Source organism: Cyanistes caeruleus, chromosome 32, assembly GCF_971803275.1.
Source record: "Cyanistes caeruleus chromosome 32, bCyaCae1.hap1.1, whole genome shotgun sequence".
Taxonomy (NCBI): Eukaryota; Metazoa; Chordata; class Aves; order Passeriformes; family Paridae; genus Cyanistes; species Cyanistes caeruleus.
Window position 1 is genome coordinate 927732 of NC_141733.1, and position 22683 is coordinate 950414.

At 45.8% G+C, this 22683-nt stretch overlaps 1 protein-coding gene across 5 annotated transcripts in view; it reads left to right on the plus strand.

Moving 5' to 3' along the window:
* SCN8A (sodium voltage-gated channel alpha subunit 8) overlaps positions 1–22683 on the plus strand; it is a 76392-nt gene that overhangs the window by 467 nt on the left and 53242 nt on the right. For 4 of the 5 annotated variants that reach the window (XR_015281286.1, XR_015281287.1, XM_086870417.1 and 1 more), the window contains exons 2-5: positions 8860–9191; positions 18968–19085; positions 20210–20300; positions 21310–21438. Coding sequence is in view for 2 of the 5 variants with exons in the window: in XM_086870417.1 (XP_086726543.1) it covers positions 8916–9191; positions 18968–19085; positions 20210–20300; positions 21310–21438 (614 nt within the window). In the remaining 3 variants the exon portion in view is untranslated. Of the gene's footprint in view, positions 1–8859; positions 9192–18967; positions 19086–20209; positions 20301–21309; positions 21439–22683 lie in introns of those variants that run through there. The other variant, XM_086870418.1, reaches the window with a different exon arrangement.

Genomic DNA, 22683 nt, shown 5'->3' on the forward strand with positions numbered 1-22683 from the left:
GCGGGGAGTGTGGGGGGACAACGGTGCCGGGCCCGGGATCGGTGTCCCCCGGCCGGCTGGGGCTGGGGCTGGGAAGGGGCAGCCGCCCTCTGCGGCCACCCTGGAGCTGGAGCCCCCTTTGGGCCCCGTCCTCCCTTCTCTTCCCGCATCCCTCCCTGCATCCGTGCCCCCATCCCCTTCCACCCCACAACCTGGGGGGCTCACGGGACCCTCCTCCCACCCCCCCAAATTCGGGGCCGTGCTCTTCGCGTTGTGGGAAGGGAGAGCCCGAGTTCTCCTCGGTGTCCCTTCCCCCTGGGCTGCAGCGCTGCTCTCTGTGTCCCCCAGCCCCGCTCCCACCGCTCGGCACCCGCAGCTGCCCCTGCCCGGGCCATCCTGGAGCACAGCGTGGGCTGTTTTTGGGTGAGGGGAGTCGGGCAGGGGGATGCTTGGTGTTCCAGCTGACCCAGATGTTGGGTCAGCATCCTGGTTGTGGCTCTTCCTTTCCCTCTTTCCTTCCGCCACAGATTTTTTTTTTTTTTTTTTGGGGGTGGGGGGGGGGGGATGGTGAAGGCAGATTTGGTTTATATTATTTTTTCCCCTTCCTGCTGGGAGGGAATTGCACATTCACGAGGTTTTTCTATTAAAAAATCTGGGTGTCTTCCTCCCCTCCCCCTGCGTTCTGGTGCAAACCGATGCCCAGCTGATGTGGGGGTGGGGACACCGGGAGATGCTCCACGGCAGCGGCTGCGGATGATCCGGGGTGAAGTCGGAAAGTCTGGCAAGGGGAGCGTGTGCCAGGGGCAGCAGCTGGATGCGGACCTTGGGGCCCCCAGCTGGGTTTGTGGAGGGTGATCCCAGGTGTGGGAGGCTGCTTGCTGTCCCCTCCGTGCCGTGTCGCAGCGGGAGCCCCCCGAGGGGAGGCTTTGGGGGTGTGTTTGTGCTGTGTGTGGCCGTGAAAGGCGGCCCTGGCACACTGCAGCATTCCACCCGCACCGGGAGCCGTGACCGGGACGTCCTCGTCCTCTTTTCACACCGGGAAGCTTTAATTGTGATCAACGGGGGTGGGGGCGTGGGGTCCCTGTCCCCCTGTCCCCCTCCTGCCTGTGTCTTTGGAGGAGAAAAGCGAGGCCGTGGTGGTTTTCCAGGGCAGCCCTGGTTTGGAGGGATGGGGCCTGGAGATGGTTCTGGTTTCCTGTGTGGGTGATGGAGGTTCTGGGGAGCTCTGGGGTCGGTTCCTCCAGCGGGGGCAGAAGGTGTGGGTGAGGCTGAGGGGCCCATGGGACGCTCCCCGTGCCCATTGCTGTCCCCTCAGGCCCATGGGACACTCCCCGTGCCCATTGCTGTCCCCTCAGGCCCATGGGACACTCCTGTGCCCATTGCTGTCCCCTCAGGCCCATGGGACACTCCCCGTGCCCATTGCTGTCCCCTCAGGCCCATGGGACACTCCTGTGCCCATTGCTGTCCCCTCAGGCCCATGGGACACTCCTGTGCCCATTGCTGTCCCCTCAGGCCCATGGGACACTCCTGTGCCCACTGCTGTCCCCTCAGGCCCATGGGACACTCCTGTGCCCATTGCTGTCCCCTCAGGCCCATGGGACACTCCTGTGCCCACTGCTGTCCCCTCGGGCCCATCACCACCCTTCTTCAGGGCCAGGTGCCCTCACATAAAGTTGGTGAAGCTGTTTAGGATCCCTCAACAGCCCCAGGCTCGGGGACTTGGTGCCTTTAGGAGTAACAAACCCCTGCACTCTGTTGGGACCTTTCCCTGATGATCCTCAGGCCTCCCAGAGCTCCAGTGCTGGGCTTCTCCATCCTCTGTGTGTTTAGAAAGTCCCCATTCTTCACTTTGGTGTTTTATATAAAACTAACAACGTGACCGAAAGCTTCTTCGATCGTTTAAACACGTTTGGGTGCTTCTGCAGTGTCGTTCACCCAGGGTGGAGGACCTGGACCCATGACAGATAATTTAATCAGTTATATAAGCTTGTATGTAGATGTAGATCATGGTATGGATGCTGTGCTGCTCAGTGGAACAAGTCTGATCCTGTGGCTATCTGGTGGGAGGAGGTTTCCAATAGGCAGGAGGGCGAACCATCACGTGCCTCGGGAAATGGAGCATGGCCGAGCCTTCATTCTGTTCAATAAAGCAGAAACAAAGTCAGCATTGAATGGAAATGAAGTGGCTTCCAAACATAAATCACAGCATCATCTTCCTCCCGTTTGTTGCTGTGTCTGTGCCTGCCGGTGGTGCTGCCCCGGTGTGTTTTTCATTAAAATGACCCAATCTGGGTTTCCAGCTCGGTGGAGAGTTGCTGTTTTTGGGTGGTTGGGTGGTGCTGGCTCCGTGTGGCTCCTGCTGCCCCTCGGTATCGATCGCCTTCCCCCGAGGCGGCTCCATTGATATCGACAGATCCGCTGGGATCAATAATTTATTGTTGAGTTCAGAGCAATGGGCTGGGCTGGAGCAGGAGCAGTAAAACAGCAAAAGGAGTTGGGAACGAGCAGGGGGGGAGTGATCTGAGGAGCCACAGAGAGGAAACGCTCGCTTTGGTGATGGTGGGGTGGAGAGCTGGACGTTGTGGGACCACTGGCCGGAATCTGCTGGGGTTCAGGAGCGCTTGGACTGTCCCTCTTGTGCCTCACCATCCCGTTTCTGTGCACAGCTGGAGAATACAAGTAGGGAAGGAGTGGTTTCCTGCTGCAGGAGTGTATTACAAAACCTCCCTGAGCTCAGGTTCCAGCCTGGCTTTTAACACCTCACGTGTTCTTCTGGCTTAGGCAAAACTGTCTCCTTTTCAGGAGGGGTTTCCTGGCAGGAAGAGTGGTCAGGTGTTGCTGTCCCCATCCCTGGAGGTGTCCAGGGAATCCCTGGGAATGGCTCTCAGTGCTTGGGCTGGGTGACAAGGTGGGGATCAGGCACAGGTTGGACTCGATGAACCTGGAGGGCTTTTCCAACCTCAGTGATTCTGGGATTCTGTCTTGAAATGTTCCAAATTTGGAGCAATTTCTGCCTTTCCTTGGCCTTGTCCTGTAACGTATTCCTGCCTCGTGGAGCACTCCAGCAGATGGGAGATCTTGAGGAGAAACAGCAGCCAGTGGGGCCTGGGCTGTAGCAAAACTGGGACTTTGCTCCTTCCTGAACAGAGCCACCCCAAAATTCAGAGGTCTTGCTACCCTCCAAAAGTCCCATTCCATCCTTCTTCTACTTCTGCCCCAGCTGGAAAGTGTGAGGAGTTTATAGTGAAGTCTGCTGAGAGGGGATTTGGGGAGGAATGTTTGTTGAATTGTCCAGGTAGTGGTGTTCAAGTGACAGGAATAACTATTCAGGTGATTTTAAAGTTGTGGAAATAAACCCCTCATTGCTGGAGAAGGGAGCAGCGAGTTGTGGAGAGCGAGAAAGGGAAGTTCAGGGGGGATTTTCTCCAGGCTGAGCCTCCTCAGTGTGAGATCTCTGTCGCCCAGGTGGGGAAATGCTCTGGAAATGTGAAGTTGGATGACAAATGTGGCCATTCCAGTTGTGTTCCCTTTTTTTTTTTGAGTGAAATCAGTGGCAGGATGGTGATGTCAGGACAAGCAGGAATAACTGGCATTAGCAGAGGGAGATGTTTGTCTGATCAGATACTCCAGGGTTGATTAGGAGAGAAGGAAAGTGTCACTCCATAGGGAAACCTGGGTTGTGTTCCAGCAGATGTCAGAAATTTTTTAACAGAGAACTCAAAGTGGGCTCTTCATTCTCCCCCCTTTCGTATTTGTCCCCTTTTGTACTCAAACCCTCTGAGTGCTCCACAGCAAGAAATTAATTCCCCCAAAATTATAGTGTAAAATAACCATTCCCTGACTCCTGTTTTATGGGTCATGGATGGGCTGAATGAACTGAAGAAGGAATTAAATTTGGGTTAGTGGCTGAACTCTTGCACAAAAGCTATTTTGAACAGCTCTTTGTTCAGAAGTTTGAATTTAAAAAGGGGGAAATTGAAGCACTTCAGGTTGTTTAGGCTGTGAACCTCCAAGTTCTGTGTGAGTTTGGAGATAAACACGAGTTGGCCTTGAGTGAGAACAGAACAGAGAACTGGGGATTAATTAATTAACTGGGATTAACTAGCTCTTGGAACTTGCTGAGGGATGTTACCGATGCCACACGGCTGCTGGGAGGGAGCGAGGACCCTGCAGGAATTGACCTTTAGTCTGTCTTCATGAAAGTGTTGTTAAATATTGTTAAATATTGTTAAATATTGTTAAATGAGAATGTTTTCTGTGTGGCCAGGCCAGGCTGGACAGGGCTCAGAGCAGCCTGGGATGGTGGAAGGTGCCCTGCCCATGGCAGGAGGTGGAACAGAATCAGCTTTCAGGTCCCTTCAAACCCAAACCATTCGACCATTTCACAATTCTCATATTTTTTCTGTCGCTGTTGGTTGCTCCTTCTCTTTCCTCTGTACATTTCTGATCATTTTTTTTTTTCATTTAGAGGTGTGTTTGTCCAAATTCAGGTCTCCCATGGCCATTTGAAGACCACGAGCACTTCCCTGCCCTGTCCCAGCTCTGTCCTTGAGCTCCCCTGTTGAGCCAAGGGAACTTCCACAAGATTTTACACAGGGAAACACCCAGCAACAAATGCTGCTTGGGAGTGGAAATATTTCATTTTTCTTCCGCTTTTTAGCATCAAATGTGCCATCAGAGCTTTCCTAAAGGACAGAGTTGCTGCTGCTCACAGCACCGACCCTTTTCACTGATAAAATTGTTCCAGACACAGGATGCACTGCAGATGGGGATCTGGAGGCTGAAGGCCACTTCCAGCCATGGATTTCTCCATGGGTGAATATTTTGGGTTTGCTTGAAGCCTTTTAGGCTCTCCTGCAGCAGGATTTCGGGGTGCTGTTCATCTTATGCCACGTTTCCCTTCCTGCCTCAGTGCTCATGTTGGAATCAAGAGGAAAATGTGTCCATGTGGGTTATATAAAAATTCACACAGAAAGTCCCTCTCTCTCAAAGACACACTCTGAATGGCTGACTCTCGGTAATTAATAAAGGAAGAAGTGTATTAAAGCAAGGAAATTGCCTCAAAAGTGTTTTTTAATTTATTTTGACTATCAGCTTGAATAATTTATTGGAATATTTCATAATGTACCAGTAAATGGACTGCTGGGAACATTTAGGGAAAAAAAAAATAATTAAGTCTTAGCAACTGGGCACCTCAGTGCAGCAGTTTCTGGTGGCAAATCTTTGGCATTTGAGCAGTGTGTGTGTTGTGTGCACCCAAATCCGAGTTCCCTGGGTGTGCAGTGTCATTCCCAGCTCGGGAATCCGTGGATTCCTAACCCAGCTCACCTGGATCTCTCTTCCCTAACTCACCTGGACACCTTTTGTGTGTCACAATTCTACTGAAAAACCTGATGTGGGAAGGGCTGAAAGAAATCCTAGGATGTCTCCAATGGCAGCAGAACCATTCCTGATTGGAAAATAACATTTCCAAGGTTTTTTAGCTTTCCAGAAGCCAGGCAGAGCAGCCCAGCTGTGGAATTTCTTCCTTGGTGGAGATGAGGTGGATCCACACATCTTAATTTGTGCATTCCCTTAGTGTGGGATAATTTATTGGGAAAACAAATGACCCTCAGCTCACTGTTATGTGTTGATAGTGCCCAAGAATCAGCCCTGTAAATAATTCCAAAATGCCAAACTTGGAGAAACTTCGCGTGTGAACCAGATTTGGGGAATGGTGTTGGTTTCTTGGGTTTGGTTGTGGTTTTTTTTTTCCTTTAAATGACAAATCAGTGCCTCCAGTTGTGGGTTGTGTAATTTTGCACAAATTCCTTCGTGCCTTCATTTTTTTTTTTTTGCCTTTTTTTATGCTGTGTCCCTGAGCTACTTTGGTTTCTAAATTCAGGCCTTACATATTTATCTGTGCCATTCAATTAGACCACATCCCCAATGCTGCTCTATAGTTTCACAGTATGTGGGAAATTTGGTAATTAAATGCATGCAAATGCTGCAAGAATAGAATAAATTAATTTTCCTTAATATCAGCAGGCCATTTGGTGATATCTCAGAGATAATGTGACCAAGATACCGGCTCTTCTCTCCCCTTCTTGCCATCTTTTTTGAGTCTTTACTATTATTACTTTAGAAATACCCAGTCAGGTTTAGAGGGAGAGAATCCTGGCCCTGCTGCGCTCTGGAATTACATAAGGAGGGAGATCTGTACTCCAGGTTGGTTTTTTTTTGGATCTAAATAAAGGAATAAAGCCTGAGCTGGAAGCAGAATTTAAGCCCTAGGTGTGTTTTGCAGCTTCAGATTTACGTGTGGAGCAGAGGGTGTAAAAGGTTCTGTCACAGCAGAGGGATCACCTGAGATCCCTCGGAACGCTTTGGGGACGCTGTGTTGAGGGCTGGCATCTGCAGGTATCCTTGGTTATTTATTGTGTGTTTATTCCTGAATCCCACTGCACTCCAGAGAGTTGTGGTTCTGTTTCTGGTGGCTCTGGCATCCCTGAGTTCCTCCCACGTGAATACAGCACAATCCTCATGGCCTGGGCAGGCTGTGGGTGCTGGACCTCGTGCTGAAATAGCAGGATTTTAACGATTCCGCCCCGTGTCATCATTCCCAAGGAATCTGAAAGTCATTCTTCTCTCCAGATCTTTCATATTTATTTGGATGCCGTGTTTGTGCTGCCTTAGAAGATCTGACCTCACTGGTCATCTTTTTCCCTTGCTTCAGGGACCTCCAGGTAGCTTTGGGATTCATCCTGTGCCATATCCTCGTGCTTTTTTTGTGCTTTTCCTCTTGGATTTGGTGTTTGGGTCCCTCCCCGAGCAGCGGGCTGGGTTCTCTCCCAGCCTGCAGCACTGCAGTGCTGTTGCATCAGTGCAGGGTTTCTGTCATCCCTCTTCTCCCGGAGTGGGAACAGCCTGACGAGGTACCAGCAGCAGCAGCAGCAGCTCAGAAATGCAATATATTCCTGCTGCTGGTTCTGGAGCCAGAGCCTGGCACGAGGAGCGGAGCTGCAGAGCGTTTGTGGGCGGCTGAATTCGGGGGAACCAACTTCCTCCCAGCTCTGCTGCTGCTGGCAGTGGGTGGAGGAGCTCAAGGGGCTCCCTGAAGGGATGGGGCAAACCCTGCCAGGGGAAGCTGAAGCCTCTGGGAGCTTTTCCTCACCTGTGCCCTGCTCCTCTCCCTTGGATTTTGTCATTTGGGGTGTGTCTGGTGCGAACAAGACCCTGTGTCTTAGCCCAAATAATCAGAGAAATTGAACTTTTAGCAGTTACTGTTGTGCTCGTGGGAGTGTTTTTGAATTGTTTTAGTTTTATGGTCTCAGATGAATAGAAATCCTGAGGATTGATAGAGACGTGGAATGGTTTTGGGTTGGGAGGGATTTTAAAGATTGTCCAGTCCCACTCCTGCCATGGCAGGGACACCTTCCACCATCCCAGGTTGCCCCAAGCCCCAATGTCCAGCCTGGCTTTGGGCACTTCCAGGGATCCAGGGGCAGCTCCAGTTTCTCTGGACACCTGTGCCAGGGCCTGCCCACCCTCACAGGGAGGAATTTCTTTATGTAATTCTATATCTGTAAAATTTTAGGGTGAGATTTGGCTTCCTGTGGCAGAGCTGTGATGTGCTCCAGGGCAGGTGAGCCCTCCCAAAAGAACATTTGGAATTCTCCTTGGACACTTCTTCCAGTGCTGAAGTCCTTAAGGGAACTTCTCCCAGCTGCAGTAACACCTGACAGGACTCCAGGGAATATTTTTTGGGAGTGCTCAGCTCGTGTTGGTGCTGTCCCAAACCCAGCCCCAGGTTACTCCTGTGTGTACCAGGGAGCGAGGAACGTGCTGGAACCCTGGTCCAACTTGAGCTGACTTGGAATTTTGTCTAAAAATCACTTTGGCTGAGAGCAACTGGTCTTTTTGACTGGTTTTTTTGACTGGTCAAACTGTTTTTGCAGGAAAATTGTGGCTTTGAGGATGAAGTCGCTTTTCAGAATGTGTTTTTCTGGAATAGTTTGTGTTCAGGAGGGCCCAGGTTGGGGTGGCTGGGGGAGATCCTACGAGCTGCTCCTCGCTTGTGCTGTGGAACTCGTGGAAGTTCTTGTGCAGTGACAGGCTTGAAGACTTTTTCAATAAATACCCGCTTTATTCCTTTGTTATATTTATTTGTTATATTTATTTATTATATTCCTTTATTATATTTATTTGTTATATTTATTTATTGTATTCCTTTATTATATTCCTTGGTTATATTCCTTTATTATATTTACTTATTATATTTACTTATATTTATTTATTATATTTATTATGTTTATTTATTATATTACTTTATTATATTTTTTATTATATTTTCTTATAATATTTACTTATATTTATTTATTATATTTATTGTATTCCTTTATTATATTCCTTTATTATATTCCTTTATTATATTTATTTATGTATTTTATTTAGTATATTTACTTATTATATTTATTTATTATATTTATTTATTATATTTATTTATTATATTCCTTTATTATATTCCTTTATTATATTCCTTTATTATATTCTGTTTTTATATTTCCTTATTATATTTCCTTATTATATTTCCTTTTATTTATTATATTTATTATATTTATTTATTATATTCATTTATTATATTTATTTATTATATTCATTTATTATATTTATTTAATATATTTATTATATTCCTTTATTATATTCATTTATTATATTTATTTAATATATTTATTTATTATACTCATTTATTACATTTTATTTATTTATCATATTTATTTATGATAACTCTGCCCACCCTCCGCCTCTCCAGGCTTCCCCTGTGCGAGGATTTGAGGATCAGGGTGTGGAGCTCAGCCATGCCCTGACCCCGTTCCTGCTGTTCTCTCTCTCTCCCCCCAGAGCCCGAGCTGCCCAGGGGTGCAACATCTGCAAAGAAGCAGCTGCAGGATGAAAAGATGGCAGCGCGGCTGCTGGCACCACCGGGCCCCGAGAGTTTTAAACCCTTCACTCCGGAGTCTCTGGCCAACATCGAGAAGCACATCGCGGAGCTGAAGAAGAAGCAGCGCTCCAAGCAGGACAGCAGCCACCGCGATGACGACGAGGACAGCAAACCAAAACCAAACAGTGACCTTGAGGCGGGCAAGAATTTGCCTTTCATCTACGGGGACATCCCTAAAGGGCTGGTTGCTGTGCCACTGGAGGACTTTGACCCTTATTATATGACCCAGAAAGTGAGTCTGCAAGAAAGGAGTTTGCTAAAGAGCCTTTTTATTCTTATTTTTTCTTATTATTCTTATTTATTTTTTCTTTTTATTCTTATTTTTTTCTTTTTATTCTTATTTTCTTCTTTTTATTCTTATTTATTTTTTCTTTTTATTCTTATTTTTTCTTTTTATTCTTATTTTTTCTTTTATCCTTATTTTTTCTTTTTATTCTTATTTTTTCTTTTTATTCTTATTTATTTTTTCTTTTTATTCTTATTTATTTTTTCTTTTTATTCTTATTTTTTCTTTTATCCTTATTTTTTATTTTTATCCTTATTTTTTCTTTCTATCCTTATTTTTTCTTTTTATCCTTATTTTTCTTTCTATCCTTATTTTTTCTTTTATCCTTATTTTTTCTTTTATCCTTATTTTTTCTTTCTATCCTTATTTTTTCTTTTATCCTTATTTTTTCTTTTATCCTTATTTTTTCTTTTATCCTTATTTTTTCTTTCTATCCTTATTTTTTCTTTTATCCTTATTTTTTCTTTTATCCTTATTTTTTCTTTTATCCTTATTTTTTCTTTCTATCCTTATTTTTTCTCTATATCCTTATTTTTTCTTTTATCCTTATTTTTTCTTTTATCCTTATTTTTTCTTTCTATCCTTATATTTTTTTATTATTCTTTGGGTACGGTTTAAACAGAAGACAAAAAAAAAAGGGGAGTTTTGGACGGGGTTGGTTTGGTTCTTTTGGGTTCTTACATATTTTCCTGTGAGGTTTGATAGAGATGATGTGATCAGTGTTGAAGGATGGAGTTAGGAGAACAAGCTCTGGAAACTAAAAATAGTTCAAGCTGTGCTAATGTGCCAATTCTAACCCTCACAGCAATGAGAAAAATTTAATTGAGGGGTAACAGTAAAGGTTTCAGTGTGTATTTCATCACTTACAGGAATTCACTGCAAAGCTGATGGTTGTGAAGCACTGGGACACAGAATCATGGCAAAAATGGAGACAAATTAACTGCTTTTAATCTTAATTTCTGTGTGGAGCTGAGGTGATGTGGCAGGGGGACATTTAGGGGTGCGTGGCAAACTCTGCTGGGGACGAAGGGACCCACTGGTGATGGAATGAGGAGCGTGGTCAGTGATTTTTGTGTCTTCAGAAGGTTAAAACTGATGTTCTTTAGTGTTTAATTTCATTGCTTTGTGTGACACAGGTGTAATTGAGCCAGCTGAGGCCTCAGCAGCCCCAGTGAGGCTCAGCTGTGGCTCTGGGGCAGCTGCAGATTGAGCTGTGTGGGTGACAGGAGCTGTGATGTGGCTGTTCAGAGCTGGCTGCGTGTGAAATCCCCGTCCTGGGTGACCAACATTCCATGAGTTTTTGTTGGGACAGACGTTTGTGCCGTGCTCAGAGGTGACTCCGTGCCTGGCGGGGCAGCACTCAGGTGGGATCAGCAGAATTTGGGGAGTGAGGAGTGTAACTGGCCCTGCATTCACTCTCTTTTTAATTTAATTTAATTTAATTTAATTTATTTAATTTAATGGGTTTTTTTCTGGTCTGTTCAGGGTGCTGAGAGCAGGTTCTGCCTCAGAGCAGAGCTGTGGAATTTGGGGATCTGGGTGGTGCTGATGTGGTCCTTCAGGAGATGCATCCCCAGGAGCTGCTGTGGGAAGAAGGCAGCTTAGTTATCCTCAGGAATAATTCTCATTTCTTTACCAAATATTTCCTCTTCATTAAACCAGTCTGGCTGTGGTGAGAGCAGGTCATGGAATCCCAGGGTGGTTTGGGTTGGGAGGGACCTTAAAGCCCATCCAGGGACACCTTTCACCATCCCAGGCTGCTCCAAACCCCTCCAGCCTGGCCTTGGGCACTGCCAGGGATCCAGGGGCACCCAGGGGTGCTCTGGGCACCTGTGCCAGAGCCTCCTCATCCTCACAAGAGAGCTCCCAGAGCCCTTGCACCCAGCACAGAGGCCTTGGGAAAGGTCTGTGACCCCACTGGGAGAGTTTTGAAGCCTCTTTGCGTCCGTGCAGGTGCAGGGGTGGTGTCGGAGGCAGAGCTGGGCTGGTTGGTGTTTATTTTCTGGTGGCAGTGGCCGAGGGGCAGCGGGCAGAGCCCACCACGAGCAGCAGGCACAGGGAACCCCTCCCGCCGCACCCGGCTCCGCGTTTGCCTCCCAACACGACGCTATTAATAAACCTTTCATTTTTAGAGGCAGAAACGAGCTGCGTTCCCCTCTCTGAAGGCATCTGTCACATCTCTGGAAGCGCCCTGCGTTCCTTGCGGAATCCTTGGTGGGCTGAGGCGCGGGGAAGGTTCTGGAAAGGGAGGCAAACCCTCCCCAGCCCCGCTGACCTCGCATCAAACCCTCCATCCTCTGCTCCCTTCCTCTTGTGTCCACGCCTTGGGTGCTCCTTGCTGCTTCCAACACTCGGTGACTTTCCACAAAGAATTCTTTATTTTTTTTATTTTTTTTTTTAAAGCCATTAAAAAAGGCTCTTCTCTGAATCATCAGGAATTGCGAATCTGCTTGAATCACGGGAAGTTTTCCAAGATTTTCTTTCCTCCCCCCCACCTCCACCTCCCTCTCCAGAAGGTTTTGCATCACAGGTCTTTGCTTTTTGCACGGGGACAAATCAGCCGGTTGCTTTTTCCCTGCAGGAGGAGGACACGGTGATCTTGGTTTGTCTAAGGAAACTGAAACTGCAATTTTAACAGAGCAGCTGAAGCTCCCAGCACCTGTAAACTGATATTTAAAGGAGAAACAGCGTGACCTGGAAACAGAACTGTGGCACGGGGGAGTCAAAAGTCCTGGCTCTGTAGCCCAGGTTTTGTGTTTTTCTCTGCTCACTTTCATTTTGCTAAATGGGAGTCCCAGAGCCCTTGAGGTTGGAGAAGACCTCCAGGATGGAGTTCAAGTTGTTCCCAGCTCTGGACACATTCTAGCCCATCCCTGTCTGGAAGTGAGGGGTAAATCATGACCCTGAGGAGGATCTGGAATCCCTTTGCTCACAGCTAGAAGGTCTGGGAGCTGCTTTAGCTCCTTTTTGTCTCTCTGTGAGGACCACAAAGAATTCTTTCAGGATTCCTTGTTTTACAACTCGTAATGGCCTTCCAGTTCCATTTTTATTTTTTTTTTAATTTTTATTATTGAATTTTTATTATGGAAACCCGAAAGATTTCAGATCCAAAAGGCAGGTGCATGAATTTCCTTGTTCACATGAGCAAACAGAATTCAGGAGAAGCCCCAGCAATGGGAGCAGTGCAGCCTCATGGCCTTAAACCCTCCATTCCTCTTTCATCCCTACACCTTTATCATGTAAAAATTTCCATTTTTAGTCTTTTTCCACCTTCTATGCCTCTCTGATCCATTTGTGGCCCAAATCTGATCCTGTTAACTCCTCACCCCGTTCTTTCCTCTGGCCACGGTGTTTGCCAGCTTGTGGCGTTTTTCCTCCAGCACTTCCCATTTCTCTCAGCTGGAATTTCATCCCTGCCACAGCACGGGGTTTGGTGCTCCTGCTTCTCCAAAGGCTCCAGTGGTGAGGCAGCAGAAGGTCCCTGGATATTCCGAGGCCGTGGATGAGTTTAGGGGGGGATGGATTTCAGTGGGAAAAGGGAAGATGTCCACGCACGTGTGAGGCTGGCGTGGGACGTCCGAGCTCACCTAGGGCTGCCAGAGAAGCACCTGAGGATCTCTCCTTTGTGCCAAGGGAGTGACTTGCAGCTTTGTCAAGTCACATGGCAGCTTTGGAAACGGGCCCCGTGGGTCCAGAATGTCACCTTGGCCCAGGGAAATCGCGGGGATGCGAGGGCCCGGCTGCGGGAGGCACGTCTGGCTCTGGGATGTGCTTCCAGAACCTTCTCCTGTGCTGTCTGCAGGGAGAGGTGGTGACTCTGCAAGCTCACCACGCCACTCCCGGGTTTGCATCTCGGTGAAGTCGCCAAAACAGAGGAAAGAGTCGGAACCATCTCAAAAAGCAGCTTTTTATTCTCATTTCTGGAGTCTCATTGCCTTTTCCAGGTCCTGAGTGCTTAATGGTGTTTTTTCTCCCACTCCATCTCTCCAGTTGGCTTCCAAGGAGCAGGAGAAGCGAGTGTGAGAGGGAGAGGGTGAGGAGAGGAGGTTGGATTTCCTGGCAGTCCTTGTCTGCAGTCCTCTCCAGGTGTTGGAGGGAAGGCGGAGCGCGCTGGAGCTGCTGGCTGAGCGTGAGCAGGGAATGCCAAGTGCGGAATCTCTGCTCCCATCTCCTCAAGAACTGCAGCCCACTCGTGATGGGAAGGGTGGAGGATTATTTCTGGCCCGGAGGCAGAGTGGATTTCCTCGCACAGGCTGATTGTGAGCTCATTAAAACCTGAAAATCGGGATTCTGTCCAGCAGCTCCGCGTCCTCCCTGTGCTGGAGGCAGCTCTGCAGGTGGGGTCTCACCTGAGCAGGGCTGAGGGGACTCAGGGGGGTTCCTGGGGCATGTCCAGCACCTAAACCCCTTCTCCCCAGGGCTGCTGTCAGGACTGATGGTGTCTGTAATCCTTCAGCCCACAGGCTTTCCTGTAAATTCATTTTCCAGCAGGAGGAAGTCATGGCTCTCCCCTGCTCGGCATCGAGCGTCAGGGCCGTCATCGTGTCGCTGCTGCAGGAATGTGCTTCCATATGTTCTGAGGCTGTTCCTAAAGCTGTTTTCTTCTGAAACCTCCTGCCCACTCCCCCTCGCTCCTCAGAGGGAGCTGCTCACTGGAAAACCTGCAGGAAGCAGGAATGGTTTCAATTTTCCTGGAGCTGGGATGGTTCTTGCCACCCCTCCGTCGGTTCCGTCGCTCTCTCGGGCGCAGTCATCATTTTGCAGATTGATTTAGAGAATTCATCTTTGAGGAACTTCTTTTTTACAAAACCTACTTCCAAGGTTTTGGTGGGTCCTTGAAAAACTTGATGGAATTTTTCCACAGCTCTAACCAACAGAGGCTTTGGGAAGTCCAACCAGACACAACCATCTCTTGAACTGACTGCAAAATACCTTTTTCCAGGTCCCACCTTCCTCTGAGTTTTGAGTTTTGCTCCATCACATCTTAAAAGCTCTTAAGGATGTTCTTGGCCCAGATCCAGAAAATGTTTTAAGAGCTTGCAGCCATTTTGAAATGAAGTTTTAATATGTCAGCAGCAGAAGGGAAAAACTAAGAGGGGGTTTAAATTGCCAAACACTTCTTGGCTTTTGGGCTTTTCTTTCTATTGATGAGGCCGAGTGGAGATTTAGTTGGGATTTTATAGGATACACGGGGGAACGGTGGGTCTCGGAACAGTGGCAATCGATGAGCAGACTGGAATTAGGACACTTCATCGGTGTCGGGGTTGTGCTGAAAAGCCCAGGGATGATTTGCTTTACAGGCAGGAATAATTCAACAATTTTTGTGGTCTAAAAGGAGGAATCTGGGCTGAGCACAGGGAGAAAAGAAGGAGCTGTCACATTCCAGTGAGCAGGGAGTTCATGTTTGGTAGGCAGGGGGATCAAAGCTCAGGTTTCTGTATGGAAAGGGTGGTCAGGTGTCGGAATGAGCTGCCCAGGGAGGTTTGGAGAACCCTGGAGATGTCCAGGCAATGCCTGGACGTGTCACTCTGGGCTGGGTGATTGGTCACAAGTTACACTCGATGGTCTTGGAGGCCTTTTTCAACCTCTGGGATTCTGTGGTGTTACAGCAGGCAGTGCCAAATTCCTGAGTCAGTCGTTGTGCCCGAGCTGCTGGAGGTGGGTGTTCCATGGGATCCGTGTTGTTCCCTGGGATCCGTGTTGTTCCATGGGATCCGTGTTGTTCCACGGGATCCGTGTTGTTCCGTGGGGTCTGTGTTGTTCCTCGGGATCCGTGTTGTTCCCTGGGATCCGTGTTGTTCCCTGGGATCCGTGTTGTTCCATGGGGTCTGTGTTGTTCCATGGGGTCTGTGTTGTTCCGTGGGATCCGTGTTGTTCCGTGGGATCCGTGTTGTTCCACGGGATCTGTGTTGTTCCGTGGGATCTGTGTTGTTCCGTGGGATCCGTGTTGTTCCACGGGATCCGTGTTGTTCCACGGGATCCGTGTTGTTCCATGGGGTCTGTGTTGTTCCATGGGGTCTGTGTTGTTCCATGGGATCTGTGTTGTTCCGTGGGATCCGTGTTGTTCCATGGGATCCGTGTTGTTCCTCGGGATCCGTGTTGTTCCACGGGATCCGTGTTGTTCCTCGGGATCCGTGTTGTTCCTCGGGATTCATCTTGTTCCATGGGATCCGTGTTGTTCCCTGGGATCCGTGTTGTTCCCTGGGATCCGTGTTGTTCCATGGGATCCGTGTTGTTCCACGGGATCCGTGTTGTTCCGTGGGATCCGTGTTGTTCCACGGGATCCGTGTTGTTCCACGGGATCCGTGTTGTTCCACGGGATCCGTGTTGTTCCGTGGGATCCGTGTTGTTCCATGGGATCCGTGTTGTTCCGTGGGATCCGTGTTGTTCCGTGGGGTCTGTGTTGTTCCTCGGGATCCGTGTTGTTCCCTGGGATCCGTGTTGTTCCGTGGGATCCGTGTTGTTCCACGGGATCCGTGTTGTTCCGTGGGATCTGTGTTGTTCCGTGGGATCCGTGTTGTTCCACGGGATCCGTGTTGTTCCACGGGATCCGTGTTGTTCCATGGGGTCTGTGTTGTTCCATGGGGTCTGTGTTGTTCCATGGGATCTGTGTTGTTCCATGGGATCCGTGTTGTTCCATGGGATCCGTGTTGTTCCACGGGATCCGTGTTGTTCCTCAGGATCCATGTTGTTCCACGGGATCCGTGTTGTTCCGTGGGATCCGTGTTGTTCCGAGGGATCCGTGTTGTTCCACGGGATCCGTGTTGTTCCACGGGATCCGTGTTGTTCCATGGGATCCGTGTTGTTCCACGGGATCCGTGTTGTTCCGTGGGATCCGTGTTGTTCCCTGGGGTCCGTGTTGTTCCATGGGATCCGTGTTGTTTCATGGGATCCGTGTTGTTCCACGGGATCCGTGTTGTTCCATAGGATCTGTGTTGTTCCGAGGGATCCGTGTTGTTCCGTGGGATCCGTGTTGTCCATGGGATCCGTGTTGTTCCGTGGGATCCGTGTTGTTTCATGGGATCCGTGTTGTTCCACGGGATCCGTGTTGTTCCATAGGATCTGTGTTGTTCCGTGGGATCCGTGTTGTTCCCTGGGATCCGTGTTGTTCCTCGGGATCCGTCTTGTTCCGTGGGATCTGTGTTGTTCTGTGGGGTCCGTGTTGTTCCACGGGATCCGTGTTGTTCCACGGGATCCGTGTTGTTCCATGGGATCCGTGTTGTTCTGTGGGATCCGCGTGTGCCAGGACAAAGCGGGGCTGTTCCCACCCTCCCACCCCGGCTGAGCGGGGCTGGCTCTGGATTTTGGGTTCTTCCACCTCCACGAGGCCACACAAACACATCCCTGTCCCTCCAGGGCGAGGATGCCTTCACTCCTGGCTTGTCGATTTGGGCTGAACAAGCCGCGGGATTCCTGCCTGGGGATTTCTCCCGTGGGAAACGGAGCCACGGTGAAACTGAGCGGGGAATTTGGGAAACTGAGCCTGCTGAGCCGGGAATTTGGGAAATTCCTGTCTTCTCCCAGCTCTCCTTGTCCCCACGGAATGTCCAGCACAGCTGGAGGTTTCCTTGTTCAAAAGGTGTGGGGAGAGCTGGGAGATCCGTGAGGATCCTGCTGGGATGGGTGTCTTGCTCCAGAGCAAAAAGAGATTTAAAAAGGAAGGGGATGCAAGTCCTGGAAAGTTTGTGGTGTTAGAGAAGGGGGAAGAGCTGATTCCTAGAATTGAGCATCCCCTGAGCGTTCTGTAATGGCAATTTTGCAAAACTTGGGGCCTTTTAGAAGGTTTGTCCATGCCAAGGTGATCTGGTCATTAATTCTTGATGCTGCAATTTAAGAGCTGTCCAGGGCTGTCTTTAAAGTGCTTTTGGTGGGGATGCATTAGTGGTTCTGCTAACGAACCTCCCTCTCCCCACGCTGAACCGCAATCTGGATTTTGATTTCCTTTGCAAATAATTCCCCGCTCAATGGGCTCACTTAGCCAAAGGAGCTCCTCGTTTCATTGAGGAGGGTGGAAATGACAAATTTCCTGGGAGCGATTCTCCTGGGGAAGCCTGTGCTGGCACAGAGCCCCGCTGGATTCCCTGGGGTTGGGCTCGGTGAGCTTGGGGAGCCGGGAGAGTCCGGCTGCTCTCATCCTGGAGAGGATAAAAACGGGATAAACAGGGTCAAAGTGCACACAAATCGCTCTTTTCCCCCCTCTGGCTGGGAGTTTTGGGGGTGTTCACCCACGGGAGCGGGTCCTGCCGCGACGCTCCCGGTGCTCCCTGCGCACCCCGCGGTCACGCGGGTCTTAATGAACCTTCCTTCGTTAATTAACGAACGAGCCTCGCGCCTCCGACGCCTCCGGAGTGGGGAGCAGGAGGTGGTGGGTGACCCGAGCCTGCTGGCCTGGGGCTGGGGGCTCTGCCACGGCGTTTGTGTCCTGTCTGTCCGTCCTGTCTGTCCGTCTGTCTGTCCCATCTCTCTGTCTGTCAGTCTGTCCCGTTTGTCCGTCAGTCTGTCCCGTTTGTTCATCTGTCTGTCCTATCTGTCCATCTGTCTGTCCCGTCTGTCCGTCTGTCTGTCCTATCTGTCCGTCAGTCTGTCCTGTTTGTCCATCAGTGTCTCTGCCACCACGTTTCTGTCCCGTCTGTCCATCACTCTGTCCCATCTGTCCATCACTCTGTCCCATCTGTCCATCAGTCTGTCCTGTTTGTCCATCTGTCTGTCCCGTTCGTCCATCTGTCTGTCCTGTTTGTCCGTCAGTCCCTCTCTCACCACATTTCTGTCCTGTTTGTCCATCTGTCTGTCCTGTTTGCCCATCTGTCTGTCCTGTTTGTCCATCTGTCTGTCCTGTTTTTCTGTCTGTCTGTCCCGTTCGTCCGTCAGTCTGTCCTGTTTGTCCGTCAGTCCCTCTCTCACCACGTTTCTGTCCTGTTCGTCCATCCGTCTGTCCTGTTTGTCCATCAGTGTCTCTGCCACCATGTTTCTGTCCCGTCTGTCCATCACTCTGTCCCGTCTGTCCATCACTCTGTCCCGTCTGTCCGTCTGTCTGTCCCGTTCGTCCATCAGTCTGTCCTGTCTGTCCATCTGTCTGTCCTGTTTGTCCACCAGTCCCTGTCTCACCACGTTTCTGTCCCGTTTGTCCATCCGTCTGTCCATCACTCTGTCCCATCTGTCCGCCATTCCCTCTCCCACCACGTTTCCGTCCCGTCTGTCCGTCGGTCCGTCCCGTCTGTCCGTCGGTCCGTCCCGCTTGCCCACCGTTCCCTCTCTCCCCGTGTTTCTGTCCCGTCCGTCCGTCCGTCTGTCCGTCGGTCCGTCCCGTTTTCCCGCCGTTCCCTCTCTCCAGCCCTCCGTAGCCGCGGGATTTGATGTTTTTTGGGATGAGGCTCCGGGCTCGGCTGCCGGATCCTGGTCCCCAGCAGAGGCACAGCGGGGGCAGCTCAGCTCTGCTCCCTCGGAGAGGAGAATCCCCGGATTTCCTCCTGGAAAGAGGGAGTTTGAACCCTTAAAAACGGAATTTTTTGGAGTAGAATTATTGTCCCGGGGTGATCACAATTCTCCACGTGATGTGCAGGTGTGTTGTACCCTAATGGGAGCATCATAAAACAAATTATTTATTAAATAAACCAACCAGAAAATGCTGGTTTTTTACCCTGGAAGTCGTTTATCTATAATTTTATACAATTCCTGCTGTGATTTCCCTGCATTAATTCTCTTTTTCTTTTTTTTCTCTGCAGACCTTTGTAGTACTAAACAGAGGGAAAACACTCTTCCGATTTAGTGCCACACCTGCCTTGTACATTTTAAGTCCTTTTAATCTGTTTAGAAGAATAGCTATTAAAATTTTGATACATTCATATCCTTTTTATTACCGATTTACCTTCGTGTAATCCCTGGAAATCTCTTTTACCCGTTGTCTTTTTGTTCAGTTCGCAAATAAAAATGCCAGGTTGTGGGTTGGCCTCAAAAAAGACACAAAATCCAGGTTTTTAGTGGATGAAAAATTGAAATTTACTGGAAATATATTAAAAATTAAATAATAATAATAATAATAATAATAATAATAATAATAATAATAATAATAATAATAATAATAATATTACTTCTAAATAACAGTTTATTTATGAATATTAGTTATTGTTAAATTTGATTTATATTAAATTTATTTGAAATATATTTAAAATATATTTCAAATATATTAAAGATATATTAAAAATCTGTTAAAAATCTATTAAAAATCTACTTAAAATCTATTAAAATATTTTAAAAATATATTAAAAATATATTAAAATCTATTAAAATCGATTTAAAATCTATTAAAACTCTATTAAAAATATATTAAAAAATCGATTTAAAATCTATTAAAATATATTTCAAATATATAAAAAATATATTAAAAATCTATTTAAAATCTATTTAAAATCTATTAAAATATTTTAAAAATATATTAAAAATATATTAAAATCTATTAAAATCGATTTAAAATCTATTAAAACTCTATTAAAAATATATTAAAAAATCTATTTAAAATCTATTTAAAATCTATTAAAATATTTTAAAAATAGATTAAAAATGTATTACAATCTATTAAAATCGATTTAAAATCTGTTAAAACTCTATTAAAAATATATTAAAAAATCGATTTAAAATCTATTAAAATATATTTCAAATACATTAAAAATATATTAAAAAATCTATTTAAAATCTATTTAAAATCTATTTAAAATCTATTTAAATCTATTAAAATCTATTAAAATCAATTTAAAATATATTAAAAATATTTTAAAAAATATGTTAAAATATATTAAAAATATATTAAAAATATATTAAAAATATATAATTTCCCATGACTGGTGGAGGCTCTCAGCCCTCCAGGGAATAGGAAAAAATTTGAATTTTCCATTAATCCGTGACCTTTGGGCACTTTTAGGGGATGTAAAGATTCCCAGCGTGTCCCTTTGCTCCTTGACTTTGTCCCACAGTATTTAGCATGATCATTATGTGCACTATTTTGACCAACTGTGTATTCATGACTTTTAGTAACCCTCCGGAATGGTCAAAGAATGTGGAGTAAGTACCAATTGTTGCATTTAAATCCTGATTTTTTCTGTTTGTAAAAACACTGAGTTTGTCCCCTCCACGACCCCGCTCCTCCTTGTGCTTTTTATCCTTCATTATCTTACAGAACCTTTTATTTAAACCGAATTAATTCCATTTTTATTTAATAATTTAATTTTTTATTTTTTAAACCGAATTTTATTTAAACCAAATTTTATTTAAACCGAATTTTATTTAAACTGAATTAACTCCATTTTTATTTAAAAATTTTATTTTTTATTTCTTAAACCCAGTTTTATTTAAACCAAATTAACTCCATCTTTATTTAAAAATTTTATTTTTTATTTTTTAATCTGAATTTTATTTAAACCGAATTTTATTTAAACCGAATTAGCTCCATCTTTATTAAAAAATTTAATTTTTTATCCTTTAAACCCAATTATTTTTTTACCCAATTTTATTTAAACCAAATTAACTCCATCTTTATTTAAAAATTTTATTTTTTATTTTTTAAACCGAATTTTTTTTAAACCGAATTTTATTTAAACCCAATTTTATTTAAACCCAATTAACTCCATCTTTATTTAAAAATTCTATTTTTTATACCGAATTTTTTTAAACCCAATTTTATTTAAACCAAATTAACTCCACCTTTATTTAAAAATTTTATACCGAATTTTTTTAAACCAAATTTTATTTAAACCCAATTAACTCCACCTGTATTTAAAAATTTTATACCGAATTTTTTTAAACCCAATTTTATTTAAACCGAATTTTTTTAAACCGAATTTTTTTTAAACCCAATTTTATTTAAACCCAATTAACTCCACCTTTATTTAAAAATTTTATACCGAATTTTTTTAAACCGAATTTTTTTTAAACCCAATTTGATTTAAACCCAATTAACTCCACCTTTATTTAAAAATTTAATACCGAATTTTTTTAAACCCAATTTTATTTAAACCCAATTTTATTTAAACCCAACTAACTGCATTTTTCCCCCCGCATTTCCCGCTGCCAGGTACACATTCACCGGGATTTACACGTTTGAATCACTCGTGAAAATCATCGCCAGAGGTTTCTGTATAGACGGCTTCACCTTCCTGCGGGATCCCTGGAACTGGCTGGATTTCAGCGTCATCATGATGGCGTAAGTCCTGAAATTCCAGGGATTTCTCAGCTTGGGAGGGACCTTGGGAGGAGGAAAAAGAAAATCAAGGAAAAATTTTTAATGTTTTCACTCGATTTTTCCAAGGAATTTTTAAGCTGGTGGGATTTCGGCTTTAAAGTGTGACAGCACGGAGTTAGGAAATAAAGAGGGTTTCCTGAAAATTGAATAAAAAAGGGTTTCCTGAAAATTGAATAAAAAAGGGTTTCCTGAAAATTGAATAAAAAAGGGTTTCCTGAAAATTGAATAAAAAAGGGTTTCCTGAAAATTGAATAAAAAGGGTTTCCTGAAAATTGAATAAAAAGGATTTCCTGAATATTGAAAGAAAGGGTTTCCTGAAAATTGGAAAAAAAAGGGTTTCCTGAAAATTGAATCTGGAATTCCTGGGTTTTACATCCCAAATTCCTGGGTTTTACAGCAGAAGACACATCTGGAATTCCTGGGTTTTACATCAGGAAACACATCTGGAATTCCTGGGTTTTAACTTAGGAAACACATCCCAAATTCCTGGGTTTTACATCCCAAATTCCTGGTTTTACAGCAGGGGACACATCCCAAATTCCTGGGTTTTACATCAGGAAACACATCCCAAATTCCTGGGTTTTACATCAGGAGACACATCTGGAATTCCTGGGTTTTACATCAGGGGACACATCTGGAATTCCTGGGTTTTACATCCCAAATTCCTGGGTTTTACAGCAGGGGACACATCTGGAATTCCTGGGTTTTACATCAGGAGACACATCTGGAATTCCAGGGTTTTACATCAGGAGACACATCTGGAATTCCTGGGTTTTACATCCCAAATTCCTGTTTTTTTCCCCATATTTCCCTGAGCTGATCCTGGCTCAAACTTAGTCCTACTGGATTTTGTCACTTTGTTCTCCAAACCGTTGGTGGAAGAAATGTTTTTTACCCTTTTACACTTATTTTTGGGTTGGGTTCCCACGTTCTCCAACGTCTGATGGAGCAGAGATCACAGAGGAAGGCTCAGATTTCCGAGGGTTCAGAGCACTTGGGTCGAATTAAAACACTTTAATGATATTTTCTTGGATTCTGCACCCAAGTTTCCTGAGGGTTTTTTTTGCTTTTTTTTTTCTACCTTTTAATTGTTTAAATAGAGTCCCTTGAGGCATTTGTGCACCAGGAAAAAAAATCTTGAATGTCGAGCATCAATTTGATTTTTCATACCAAGTTTGAGTTTGTGTCCAAGCACAGAGGAAATGT